The sequence below is a fragment of the Colias croceus genome, chromosome 26 (assembly GCF_905220415.1).
Source record: "Colias croceus chromosome 26, ilColCroc2.1".
Classification (NCBI taxonomy): domain Eukaryota; kingdom Metazoa; phylum Arthropoda; class Insecta; order Lepidoptera; family Pieridae; genus Colias; species Colias croceus.
This window is the reverse complement of record NC_059562.1, coordinates 7,090,940-7,106,009: the sequence shown is the minus strand read 5'-3', so window position 1 is coordinate 7,106,009 and position 15,070 is coordinate 7,090,940. Positions and strand designations below refer to the sequence as shown.

Below are 15,070 nucleotides of genomic sequence, written 5' to 3'. Positions count from 1 at the left end.
TGACATCTCGCTCGCCCATTTACACGAACCGGGCAATTACCTGACCATGCATCTATAGCATAGAGCAAGCTATTAGCTAAGGCTATAATTATCACGCTAAGCCCTAAGGTCGGAGAAATACAGGTAAAACCGCGGGGCAGCTAGTAACTTTATATTTTTCATATTATAATTTTTATCATCATGATCACGATCAGATTAAAATGTGCAAAAGATAAATTAGAAAGAGAACGATGTATTCCTTGACATTTTAAATTAAACGAACGTATTTAAAAAAAATAAGGTTTCTTAAAACCAGACTTACTTAATTGGTGTAGAATTTCACAAAGATCCTTTGGAAGATAATTTGATAAAATATAAAATACCTATACAAAAACATTTATTTTGGACTAGCTGTGCCCTGTGGTTTTACTTTCAGTGCTCGACTCCTGTTGGTCTTAGCGTGATGATGTGTAGCCTATAACCTTCCTCGATAAATGGGCTATCTAAAACCGAAAGAATTTGATTCCGGTTTTTGAAACATTCTTGTATTTTGTTTACTATCACCGCTGTTCACAATTACCCATCCTGACTATATATTATTATATTATCATGACACATAAAAATAGAAAAGTATTATGTTTATACTTCATTAGTATTTTATCACAGCTTCACTTGCGTTTGAATCTTAGCTATTCTCAATTTATATAATGCTTAAGTCACCCAAAAAATTAATTAAAATCTGTCCAGTCATTTAGGCAATCAGTGATAATCACATAAATAGAAGAAATATTTCTAGCTAAAATTTATTAAATAACAATTGCATAAAATACAGGGTTTTAAAATAATATTTCTGATGATATTTTCTGTTTCCATTGAAAGTGATAAACTGGTACAAGAACATTAATTTTATCTTGCTCTGCACAAAGCCAGGTCGAGCAACTAGCTAGAAAAATTCAATATTCTTTAAAACAATTAATTAATATACCATAACCAATTACTTAAACAATAGATAAGAGTTATTTGTTTATCAGTACAGGTTCAACATACATACAAATATTTGATAATTAAATGTAATTGTAGCGATAGTAAACATTATTCTTTAAATAATATCAATGAGTTGTAGATGAGGAGAACAATGTAATATTTTTCGTCTTTCATTGCAACACTGTGCCCCGTGGTTTGACCTGCAGTTCTCCACTCGTTGGTTTTAGTGTGATGATAACTATATAGCCTATAGTCTTCCTCGATAAATGGGCTATCTAACACCAAAGAATTTTTCAAATCGACCGAATCGAAGTAGTTAGTGCCTGAGATTAGCGAGTTCGAACAAACAAACAAACTCTTCAGCCTTATAATATTATTAAGTATAGATTGTTAATGCATTGTTCTATAAAAGAGCTTCAACTATTTAAAAAAGCACATACAGAGGGAAATTATATTATATCAAGTACGAAATAGCAATATGTATATGAATAACTAATTTAGGATAACACTTGTTAAGAAATATCCTAAAGAAATAAATTTACAGTTTTTTTGAAGTGAAAACTTCTTTAGCCGCGTTGGGTATAAAATCTTAAACTCGCGTCAGGACACGTGGCCTGATCGAAAAAGCGTAAGACAGATACCATTCCAAAATATCAAACATAGAACGTTAATAATCAAGTTTTCACTTCTGCCGGCACTCCCGGAGTGCAACCCGTCTTTTTTTATTTTAATATTATGGTTACAGATTTAAGGAATCCTGCTTCATTATTTGTTCATAATTGCAATATTTTCAAGCAATACAATTATATTAATAGTGTGAAATATGATATTTTAATTTTTGAACATAGAATGCTATTGATATGACTAAGCCTGAATATTTGTGCCTGAAAATTACCTATGCAGTGCGTCCCTTACACACATAAAACTGAAAGAATAGAATAAATTCGATCGCTCTGGCGGGTCACGAGTGGCTGAGTTGGTCAGGCATCCACCTCGGAATGGTGCGAAAGAATGCGGGTTCGAGTCACGCCTCTTGATTGAATTTTTTCTATTCTTTATAAATCTATACCAAATAACCGTTAATTATTGTAAAACCAACTACCCAAAATCATACTTGAATTGGTTGCATTCTCAATATTTAAATAGTTGAATTCATTATTATTTAGCTACACATATATAATATAATTATTGCAAATAGTTTTCAGGTAATAAATATTAATAATTAGCATGTATAACAAGTGAATGTTAATTAAAAATGACTATCAGGTGGCAAATTTGTTTTTCTCAAAAGGTTTCACTGAGTTATTAGACCTTGAAATTTTAAATTACTTATTGAATAATTTCTTATTATCCTGTATTCATGTTGTTTGCTAATCTAATAATAATGATTAAGCCCTAGAAATCATATTTATTACATTTTACATAATATTGAATAACAATCAAACTAAAAATCAACAATAATTTACATAATATTAATTTTTAATTAATACAACATATATTGTGAATAGTTAATATAACAAACACAGAATACATATTACCTATATCTAGTTATATCAACGTATCATTTAATTGGTTACCTAACAGTTGTATATTCAATTTTCTTGATTTATAAGAAGGTAAGCAGAAAAAATAAATACGCCTTGTGCAATATGAAATATCGTTCCGCAGCACTTCACACGAATTTTATTGGGCGAAACTCGCAAGTACACAAATTTTAAAGCGAGTTTATTAGGCTTCTGCGTAAATAAACAATGCTAAACTTACCTGATGGAGCAATAGTATTCTTGCTAATTTATATTGCAAAGCGATCCCTCCAACACTTGATTGCACTTTCAGTCACACAATACAACAACACACTAACTTCTTTTCTTATTTAACATTATGACACGTAAATTAAAAATAAGAAACAAAAGGAAACTTGTTTCGTTCGTAAAATTCGGAGTTTAGGCAGCGGTTTCTTCTGCAACAGTTGAAAAACGAATAAGGAATTTAAGTTGACAGTTGACACAATAATAATGTCAGTTTGACAACTGACGTTACGGTTGCCATTTAACTCAGAGACGTTCCGCTGGAAAATATTAGTCCGTATAAATTGGTTTCGCTACAAATAATTATTGTATAATATTTTTTAAAGTTATTTAACAAATATTAAACATCATTACGGTTATATGTGTTTATAAAGCATTTCAATGCCATAAAAAAAAACAAAAATATGAATTTCATTATTACGGTTATTTTGACAAATTCATATGTATTCACAACAGCAACAAATACCTAGATAAATAAATATTATATAACTAGATAAAAAGTAGGAACAAATGATACAACTTTTTTATAATAATAATTACAAACGTAATCTTTTAGCTAATAATTGTAATGTAAATTGAACAATCTTAAGTGTTCGCAGAGTGTGGTGAATCAAAAAAAGTATATTTTCGATATTCTACCCCCATGTTCTACCTCCTTCCTTATTATTGTTAAAACTTAAATTTAATATTAAGTTATTACTACTAATCTCTATAATAAATAAATTAAATAGTTTTGTAATACTTTTTTCATTCAATATTATTTTTATGTACTTAGGTAGACCGTAGGTAAATATATTAATAACTCACAGTGCCGTCTTTAGGATCAACGAGGCTATGGGCCAAGGTACTGGCTGGGGCCTATGTAAGGGATGGAAAATCCTTAAATTTTAACTTTATCATTTTTCAGTTTACAATAACGCAATAGGCTAAATCGTAACCCCGTCTGATTTGATATTTTTCTTATTAAGTCTTATTAAGTTATAAAATTTGTTGTTGTATATCGAAAATTTTCAGAATTGTGGGGCCCCTGCCTACCTCGGAGCCTCGGGCCAGGGCCCTGCGGGCCCTGCCTTAAAGACGGCACTGATAACTCAGACCCCGGAATCACAGACACAATAAAAAATCTATTGTGTCGTGGACCGATCGGGCCGCTCGGGCCTCGGGGCTCACCGCTCAATGGGTTAAATCTACCCTCCCTCATGTAAATAACTTTCATCAATCAGGTTCGATTAATTAGAGTTGGTAGATTTAAGGTAAGTAGGTATATGTAGGTAATGATTTTACAACTTTTCTTAACAATTTTGATCATAGTGCGTAAAACAATTGAATATATTTTTGAATGTGAATTTTTATTCCTCTTCCTTCTTTGACCTCTGCAACAGTCAGCGGTAACTTTATATCAGTTTTGACCATATATCTCGATGGTTTTGACTTGAATTTTAAATGTTAGTTGTTATTCTGCACTTTGTTGTATAAAGCAGTCTCAATATTCATTTTTAAGCCTCTATATTATATTATTATGGTTGTTTAATAATTAATGATAATTTAATTATAGAGTGATGAAAGAAAGAGATAATAATAATATGAGTAGACTATTTATTTACATTCTTGCTAAGTATTAACATTTCCGATTTACAGATTTTTGTTCGAATGTTTACTTGTACACAGATTTAATATATTATATACAATTTACGAACATGGTAATTATGTATCAGACTGATACGCGCTGAAAGCCAAAACAGAAGGCGCGCGCCAACGCCATCTGGTCGCAATAAACATACACTAATGCACTCAGATAAGAACCATCAACATGACAATATCGTTCAACTGACCTACTTCCCTCGAACAGTAAAAATAGCGGTCGACAATAGCTCAAACACTATTTTTAGGCGCGTATCGCTAAATTGTTAACTAAGAACCTTATCTTACCTTGTTCTAACATCTTTGCAATCAGTCCGTGCGATATAGCTCACGGCGCAACTCCTGAATATCTACCTATAGGCGACGTACGATACGTAAAAATCGATATTACGCGCTCGCCACCAGTACTCGTTTACTCTTCAATAGTGCCGTTTTAGTTAACGCTAGAGATTCGTAGTTTAGTAAACAAGGGAACATGTTTTAAATTAAAATAAAAAAATGGAAGCGTCAAAGAGATATATTAGGAGTGATTCCGCGAGTTGCGCGCACATGGTCGAGGAGAACACCGCGAACAATAGAAAAACTGATCCCCATGAGAAGCTGAAGGCGTTGTTGAATTCTCCCGAAGACGATACGGACGATACGCTGCCGCCGTCCGACGCGCCCAAGTTCGGCACCGTGATCCACAACAGGATCTTCGTCGGCGGCTTCTCGCTGACGACCACGGACGAGGACCTGTGGAAGTTCTTCTCGGGCTTCGCCACCGTGACTGCCGCGAGGGTGATCTACGACCGCGCCGGTGTCTCCAAATGCTACGGTTTCGTCACATTCGCCAGCCCCAGAGTCGCGAGGCTGATTGTGAAGCAGGTGAGCTTTGTCTTTGTCTGCCATTTGCGCGGCAATCGACGATACAGCATTGAGATTTTAAAATCTTTGTCTTATCTGATAACGGAGATAAGTTGATAATAGTAGATCGTTTTAGTTGTACCTACGCTGTAATTTTGAACAATGTTATTAATTTGAAATCATTTTCATTTCCATTATTTATAAACGGCAGATGGATTTTCACATTTTCTTTATTATAAAAAATAATAATTAAAACAATAGATATGCATGTATCCAATGATAATCTAGGCGGAAATGTTGTTTTAGTAGGTAATGTAGGTAATCCATGTTTTAGAAAATGATGCTAAGTTAAGATTTCGATATATTTTAGCTAGATATATTTAGAGCCTAGATTTAAAAAACCTTGAATGTGTCTTTTTCCTAAGCGTATTTTATTTTTATACGCGTGTTTGTTAAATTCATACACATGAAATAATCATATCGTAGGTAATTATAATTGATCAAAAATAACACAATATGTTTTATTTGTTACGTGGAAATTTACAAGGAATCCATTTTAACAATGGAAATACCAAAATATTTTTCTTTCTCTGTTTTATATTCTGATTATTATTAGACTCCCGTTTAAGAAAATAAACGTTATGAATTCTTTATTTGAAGAAAGTTCATCTCAAATTATTAAACGAAAAATATTTTTGCTTTAAACAAAAATTACAACAAAAAACACTCATTAAAGCTTGGACAGATAGCTTCTTAACAATCCCGAGTCGTTTTCAATATTTCTCTCGCATTTTATTCGAATATAAAGTATCTTATGTTTGATTTATCGTTTCGTTTCGTTTCAATGTTTTAGCGTATTTTAATATTATAACAAACGCAGAATTAAAGACACGGAAGAATCAACAATGTAGGTAACTAAGTTCTTTCAGATAATACCTACCAAATCTAACCGCGCGCCGTCTAAAATATACCTACCTAGCTACAATTTTTTTTTATAACATTCACATTTACATAGAACACTTATTTTACCGATAAGATATGTAATCAATCTTAAATATTATCATACTTATCAATATAAATGTATTAAATAATCCACTACATAATACCATAATATTAAACAGTCATCGATATGCTAATAATATAGAAATTTTACCTGAAAATAAAATTTGTATTATGTTTCCTAAGACGTCCGTAGTCCATTATAAGAGAGAGTACATCGCCTTTTTCCCCGTGAAGTCGCTAGATGGTGCTAGTTTTAAGCCCGTCACGTGGTACCGCCGCCAGCGCCGCGAGTGGTGGGGACAAAACTCACCACAGTTCCGGCAAGCCACCAGAAATATCCTCATTGTTCGTCTCATAAATGATACGGTAGCACTGGTGCAAAAATAACACCAGGAAGACCTTATCTGGACTACGGACGTCTTAGGAAACATAATACAAATTTTATTTTCAGGTAAAATTTCTATATTATGTGTTCCGTTTGACGTCCGTAGTCCATTATGAGAGAGTTGTTTGTTATCTCCTGGTGGCTTGATAAATAAAACGCAACAATGTGATAGAGTAATGCCCCAAAAAGGTTATAAATATCCTATAAACAAAGTATATAATGTATAAAATCATGACTTTGATAATTATTGAAAATTTGTCTCAATACCTTATACATGGTACATAATACATCCATAAATATACTACAAGTACCTATATCTTGTCAACATTTTAATCAGTATATGCCTTTCAACCTGAGTAGGCTGAAAAATCTCGATTGTGATTACTAATGATCTATTTTGATTAGCATTATATACACAACGCCAATAATATAATAATAATTCCACCATGTGGCGGAAACACGGGGGTTCGAATCCCACCTTGTGATCGAATTTATTATATTCTTTAAAAAATTTGTATGTAAATACTAAATAATAATGTTTATAAACATCTCTCTAGTTTACTTTTGCAAGAATGTCATTAACTAGATATTTTTCCAAATAGATTGATGATGCTACTATAACTATGTAACATCACCCAGATTTCGACCTCGACTCGAAAACAGCTCGCTTTACCCTGCCACCTATGATAGCCGCTGTAGCTGGTCTCACCGGATTCTGTGTAGTAATAAACAAATTAGTCAGAGAACCTCTTATGGATTGGAAATGCAAAGAAACGTTCTTATGTGCCTTGAAACTGGATTTATATTTACATAATAATTGCTAGTATGTGGAAGAATATGTTTTGGAGCCCAATGCGGAATGCGAGGTTAAAACGCGTCTTCACTATCGACCCATTGTTTTGAATTGTAATGTAAACAGGAATAAATAGAGAACACGTCCAAAAGCTAATAACAGTAATCACATAGCTGCGCGTTAATAAATGCAAACAATTTTTTGTTTATTTTATTAATCACATAGATAAATAATTATTATGCTGATTTATTTTAAAATTATTTCGATAAGAGTTTTTGAATAATCTTCCTTGCCTTCCGGATTTGTAATTTTGAAAGATTTGTTCTAGCTAAGGAAATACCCTGAGGTAATGTTTGCTTAAATGATCAGATGAAATTTTAATATAATTTTATTTTAATACAAACTGACTGATTTTATGTATAAGAATAGTGTACTAAACCGTCAGTTATACATAATTTAGCTAAGCATTTAGCATCCTTTTATAGCCTGGTCAGTAGTTACCAGCAGTCTATGTATGTTTCTATTTTTTTAGGCTGTCCATCAAGGTGTACAACAGATTGACCTATCCAAAATGAGCCAGACTTTCAGCTGTAGGTTCTGTATTTGAGTTGGTGCTGAACCTGTGCGTGTTTGTCAGTGAACGATTGAGAAGACTTATCCTGATAGTAGCACGGCTCTTGAGGTCTGGGTGCAAAGACTGGTTCTTCCACTTGGAATAGTATTATAATGAACTCGAGGCAATAGAGCCGGTTGTTTAAGTTTAAGTCTGTCTTACTTGAGATGACGTAAGCTGTTTGAGCTGTGATTAAAATTTATTTGTAGAATTCCCCTCTGAATGGAAATGTTTGTGTCGACTGTCCGAGCACGTTCCATTAGGAGCCGGCGCGATTGCGCGAGGATTCGGCTTCCTAGCTGTACAGCTTGTGAAATGTTCAAACTAATAACTCTTGCCAAAGAGATCTCGTTCTGCCTTTGAATGAAATTTTTTCTTACTACCTCGACTGTCAAGGTTAGGAAAGCTATTACTGCAAACATTTCAATTTCCATACCAACTTTTTTGACACTGGGTCCAAGGTCCTTTCATTCAATGCTTTGACTTTCCTGTGAATTGGATACGGCTGGTAGATATACTTGTTTTTACACTTACTTGCTTTTAAAAGATGTTTTTGAACTAGATCTTTAACAAGTGCGGCAGTTCATTCTTCCCCGGAGGGAGCCAAAGGTTTCAAAGTTGATTAGCCCTAAGAGGCGTTCCTGTAGCGCTGTGGCGTGTGTCAGTACATCCTTCCCCGGAGGATGATAAAATTTTGCAACGATGACAAACCTTGATAGGCGTTCCTGTGGCGCTACAGCGTGCGTAAGTGCATCCTACCCCGGAGGGTGATGAAGGTTTCAAAATGATAAGCCTGAGAGGCGGTCCTGTACCGCTGCAGCGTGCGCCACTGCATCCATCCCCGGAGGGTGATGTAGGTTGCAAAAATAATAAGCCCGTGGGGCGTTCGTGTAGCGCTGCAGCGTGCTCCAGTGCATCCTTACCCGGAGGGTGATAGAGGTTGCAAAAGTGCTAAGCCTGTGAGGCGTTTCTGTAGCGCTGCAGCGTGCGCCAGTGCATCCTTCCCCGGAGGGTGATGAAGGTTGCAAAGGTAATAAGCCCCGAGAGGCGTTCCCTTGGCGCTATAGCATGCGGCAGTGCATCCTTCCCCGGAGGGTGATGAAGGTTGCAAAGTTGAGAAACCCTAAGAGGTGGTGTGCCTGCTGAGGGACCAACTGCCTGCTATTAAGCCTATTTTTAGGCACTGACACTTTCAATTTACCATTTCCATCGTCAATTTCCAACTTGCTTCCGTGCTCCAAACCGTTCGTAGAAAATCGTAAACGCTCGGGTGTCAGAATAGATTCTATCGGATTGATATTCCAAAGTAGGTTAGAGACGAACTTTATTTCGAATTGAGTTGAATTGCAATTCCAAAGTCTCTGCAAGCCAATCAATTGGCGATTTGTGCTGAACAATGAAACAATATAACATGCGTAAATTTTTTACATTTCTTGCAAAATAAATCATTTCATTTCATTTCAATGTGGTACCTATACATACTGTTCTGGTGAAAGCAAATCATTGCCCACGTAGATCACCAAGTAAAGGCCACAGTCCCTTGGTTCTTGAGCAGTCCAGTTTGTGACTGTCGCAAACATTCTATGAGCTGACGCTAGCCCGAAGGGCTGATACGTTATCTTAAGTAATCGACCTTCGTTTATGAAGTATTTATAATATCGATATGGTATTCAATAGTGATACAAGGATATAGGAGGCGTCGATACGTACGGGTAGTCGATAGCCTCGCAAATACAAAAATTATAATTTTAAGTCGAGTATGTCATGTCACAGTTAACAGTGGGTGTGAAATTGAAAATTACTCTGTATTTGCAGAACTTGCTTTTCTTAATTATAAAAAGGGGTGATTATTATAGAGTCATGGTGTTCGATTGACGAACCCCTGATGTTCAATAGTGGCTTGAATCTCCAAAGACATAAAATATGATGTCCGAGTTAAAGAATAAATAAATATTATTACCTCTAAGTGAAAACTATGGCTGGTTTTCGAATTACATGGTATTCGAGGGTGATGAGATTAATTTGAGCTTTGTTTGTTGAAAATCTCTCCCCCCCCCCCTTTTTATTCTTTTGGTGTTTCCCCTGATTCTAACTTTTGTATTGATGAAATGATTTGAAACGACTTAAAAAGTCGATCTTAGCGGTTATTGAATGTACTGGTAAAAACTGATTGTGACGAGTTTTAAACCAACTTATCAAATCCGCCTATCTGCGTATGCAGATAGGCGGATGGCGTATGCCATGATTAGTAAATTAAAAAATACATTCCACAGCGGGAGGAATTTTATATGAATTTAAACTTATCAATAATCTCCTTCAAAGCATCTCTATTAATTCTTAAGTTTATTTGTATAGAGAATAGAAATCGCATTTAAATTTAGCAGTAATTAGGCACAGAGTCGCGGACTAATTTAATACGTCAGGCAAAAATTATTATTAATATATTTGTAAGAAATTGATAATAATAATTTACCTATTTCTATTGTGCTTACAAGATATAGGCAACTACATTCTACTTGATTCGACTCGTATCGGATGGATTTTCTAATCTAACGATATTAAGAAATCGTTTTTTTTTTTATATTTACCCTCAATTCGGAAAAGGAAGGCACAATTCACATACATTTATAATGTCCGCGTAGCGAATACGATTCAAGGAGGAATAAAATCAATAGATCGAAACACGTTTCGGATCTGCTTTCGGCAATTAATACTAGGTACCTATCTTAAAACCGATATTTGTGAAAATGGATTATCTAACGTGTAACATCCAGTAATAACCATTCACGTTGAAAGATTTGTATTGAAATCATCGTAAATCACGTATAATGTATTAATAACATGACTCACCGTGTTGAGACAATATCTCAAACCTGCACACGAGCGGCTGAGCGCGCGCTGGCGGCGCCATACAGCTGCGGCGGTTCCTCGTCGTCGCTGGACCCCGAACAAGTAGAACTCAGCTCGGAAACACGTAGAAAGCGCACTGTTAAGACGCTCGACATGATTCGGTAGGCCCTTGGCCTGCGCTGACCTATGGTCGCGATGCCACGCTCGTGGTTGCAGATTTATACTTCATATAAATCCGAATTTCGTTCTTCGTTTGAAATAACGATAACGCAGGTAACACTTGAATATTCATTTCACTATGAAACGTAACGGACTTTTTATAAAACTATAAAACTATTTAACCCGGCGTCATTGTGGCTACTAAACAGAACTTGGCCGTTGTGGCCGGGTAAATTTTACCCATGTACATTATTGTGCACTGAATAAAGCTTATGTCATTATTAGTTTTATATAATAGGGAAATAGGTAGTTAAATACATTATTAATAAAAATCAAACACTTATTTATCATAAAATGAGCAAATTACTCATCAAATTAAATCTTTTTAATCTGCGATATTTTTTTTAGAACATAACATAAAACTTTTATTCGAAAACATAACATAATATACAGTTAGAGACAAAACATAAAATTTTCTTTAGAACATAAACATGAAATCATTGACTATATAAAACAAAGCTTATTTAGTATTTACTAATAATATACTTGTCCGCTATCGAGATCAACGCAGCGTTTTCTGACCCTGTGCGGACGTTGATCCGAGGTGGTTGCGAAGACCATTTGATGGAATTGTCTTTACCAATATAAAACAGCTGGTTACTTGTTGAAACAATTACTTCTTGCTCATCATCGCTGCATTCCTGTTCCGTATCACTGCCTTGACTTCGCTCTGAAGTATGGTGCGATTTCACCCTCGTCGTCTGAACTGCACTGTTCATTTTCACTGGCGTCAGCTTGTTTAAACAAGGCTAGCAATCGACGTTGTTCGCTTTCGTAAGACATGGTTCATAAAACTTTGAAAAACGATATGCGATTTATCAATAAACAATAAAAAACAACAAACACGCTGCCTTTATAAACGTTACGTGGCCATTGTGGCCGGGTATAACTTACCCGCACGCTCTTTACACATGTCTACACTACGAGGTGGCCGCAGCAACACTAAAGAAGAGAAGAGAATACGCGAACAGAGGTCAACGACTGCAGCTACTGTAACGGACAAAAGAAGTGCGCATTTTGTTTTAAAATTATGACAGTTTAAAAATGAGTCGGGTATTAGATACCCGGCAACAATGACGCCGGGTTAAAAATAAAAAACTAAACTTTCTACTTCAATCTCGAAAGTTCGTTTAAAATTGTTACATAAATTTAAATTATGAATATATGTATTTTAAAATACAGTATTTTAAAATAACATATAATCTAACGACTTGCGTACGGTTTGAAAAACGACGCAACAATGAGGATATTTCTGGTGGCTTGCCGGAACTGTGGTGAGTTTTGTCCCCACCACTCGCGGCGCTGGCGGCGGTACCACGTGACGGGCTTAAAACTAGCACCATCTAGCGACTTCACGGGGAAAAAGGCGATGTACTCTCTCTTATAATGGACTACGGACGTCAAACGGAACACATAATATAAACTCTTTACGATTTCACGCATAGGTAAAGGACTGAACAAAAATTGATAAAGTTTCATCCGCCTCCCATGATGTTGATTATCCACGTGGTAAGATTTTTTATGACACCAAATACTTATTATAGATTTATCAATAACCATACTCTACATCTGTTTGTCTCTTCGCGATAAAGTCAAAAACCACTACACCGATTTTCATTCCGTTTTCATTAGTGACTAGCGTGGTTCACGAGAGTGAGTTATTTTTATAAATTTATAAAGAATAGAAAAAGTTAACTAGTTGTATTTGTTAAGTTTAAGACAACGCGGACAAAACCGCAAGAGGAACAGCGGCATAAAAAATACCTAAGTAGGTACGCAAAGATTTTTTGAACCATTTCTTATAACATGAGATAAAAGAATCTTAAAAATAAAATAAAGAGAAATTCACTTCATTCTGCATCAGGAGGCAGGAATAGGAACTTATTTTTGTGTGCGTGTGTAGTAATATTCATAAGTTATTTCAAAGATAAATAATAATTAATATATTAAAATTTTACTATGAAAAATGTAATTGGGTATAAAATATTATTAAATTGACTAATGATAACTGATTAATAACCTATGCTATTAATTTTTACTAATAAATAATATTGTCTACTGTTAAATTTATTTTATAATTGATTTTAATACAAATTAATTAAGTTTTATTTTCCTCGTCGCAATCAACTTTTAACGAGCGCACGGCTTTAATTGAAACGTGATCAAAATCAAGTATTTAAATGCATTGCTGAATACATTTTTATTATTTTTGTAACAAAATAAAATATTGGAAGAGATATATAGGCATATTAAAAACTATGAACAGTATTAAGTACCTACTTCTGCCTTTTAAGAAAATTCTAGAGATTTGTCAATTATTAAACAAGCTTTGCCCCGCGGTTTTACCCATATTGCTCAGCTGCTTATGGTTTTAGTGTGATAATAAATAGCTTTTAGCCTTTTGTCAATAAATGGGCTGTATAACACAGAAAAAAAAATTCATATTGGACCAGCAGTTCCTAAGATTAACGCATTCAAGCAATCAAACAAACAAAATTTCAGCATTATAATATTAGTATAGATTGACAATATTTTATCAAGTACATAGTTCAATATCCTATACCTACAGTTATACATATTATGCACCCTATAAATATATTATTATGTAACTATTTATAGAAAATATAAACATTGATAAAATTAAACGTCATTTCTTCCGTTATTTCAAACTTGAAAGAAGCCCAGATCTATGTTTTAACACCTGTTAATTATGTTTATAAAAACAGTTTTATATTTATAAACATTGCAATTAGCAAGAAGCAAAATATTTATAACTCAATTACCTGTTCCGGTAAATAATAACAATAGAATATTGTATGACAATTTTATCTACAAAATGTTTGTAAACATTAATTAAAATACGCTCGCATTTTTCTAGCGAAAAAAACAATCATATTTTAGTAATTCTGAGATTAGCGCATTCAAACAAACAAACAAACTCTTCAGCTTTATAATATTAGTAAAGGTATAGGTAGGTACTATTCTGTGTAATGGTATCCTCGAATATCTTAAGTAAGTGAAACTAAGGTATCCCAAACTCAGCAAATCGTTATCTTCGTTTGTCGGGTAACAAAAGGTTTTGTGATGTGTTGACGAGTTCTATAAACGATCTCTAATTATTATTTAATATCATTATCATATGGAAATCTTAATTATATTTCTTTCATGGCTGAATTACATAAACCTGCTTGAAGTTAAACATGAGTTAAACGGTTAAACCTATTCCACCACGTCATAGCCTATACGCAAACTTATTTGAAATCTTGTGCAATAATTTCATAATTTATAAACACTGACATAATATTTTCAATACATTATTTAACATAAACTCAACGAATAAATTAACCATAATACCTCCTCAAAAATGCCCATCAGCTACCAACTTGAAAAATTGTCGAAAAATAAAAAATCGCTGAGAACTAAAAATACCATCAAGTATCCGCTCGGCTGAAGTGACTGTTCAGTATCAAAGACTTGAAATACTCGAAATGTGCGATACCTCAGACAATGGTGAGAGGCTTTTGAGGAACAATCTAAGATCCATTGTGGCCGGGATTTGAACTCGGTTCAGCTACTGGCTCATGCTAATTGTGTAGGTCGATGTGGAGCTATAGGGAATGTTGGAAAAAAATTGTAACGGGTAATATAATTAAGTTGCGTTTAGCAAAGGCTGTAGATCACTTTTTGGGCGAGAATAACATTCGTTAGTATTATTACTTTATATTCTTTTGTTCTAGTTTCCCAAAATTTTAAATACTTTACATTATTGTCAATACGGCAGCTTATAACTAAATGTAAGTAGAAATCTTCCTCTCGAATAGCTATCTTTTAAAAAAAACCACATCAAAATCCGTTGCCTAGTCAGACAGACAGACATCGGAACGTGATTTTTTATACTATAACTATTAAACCATTATTAAACCCATCGAGCTTTAAATCACACAACTGAT

The 15,070-nt window shown here is 34.2% G+C and overlaps 2 protein-coding genes across 2 annotated transcripts in view; one reads left to right on the top strand and one right to left on the bottom strand.

Moving 5' to 3' along the window:
- LOC123703392 (dual serine/threonine and tyrosine protein kinase-like) overlaps nt 1-2,925 on the bottom strand; it is a 35,409-nt gene extending 32,484 nt beyond the window's left edge. Inside the window, exon 1 of the mRNA XM_045651320.1 lies at nt 2,728-2,925. The gene's annotated coding sequence lies outside the window, so the exon portion shown is untranslated. The remainder of the gene's footprint in view (nt 1-2,727) is intronic.
- A 1,655-nt stretch (nt 2,926-4,580) lies between these two features.
- Nucleotides 4,581-15,070, top strand: part of LOC123703586 (protein boule-like) — a 40,016-nt gene continuing 29,526 nt past the window's right edge. Inside the window, exon 1 of the mRNA XM_045651673.1 lies at nt 4,581-5,279. Coding sequence (XP_045507629.1) covers nt 4,911-5,279 — 369 coding nt within the window. The 5' untranslated portion in view covers nt 4,581-4,910. The remainder of the gene's footprint in view (nt 5,280-15,070) is intronic.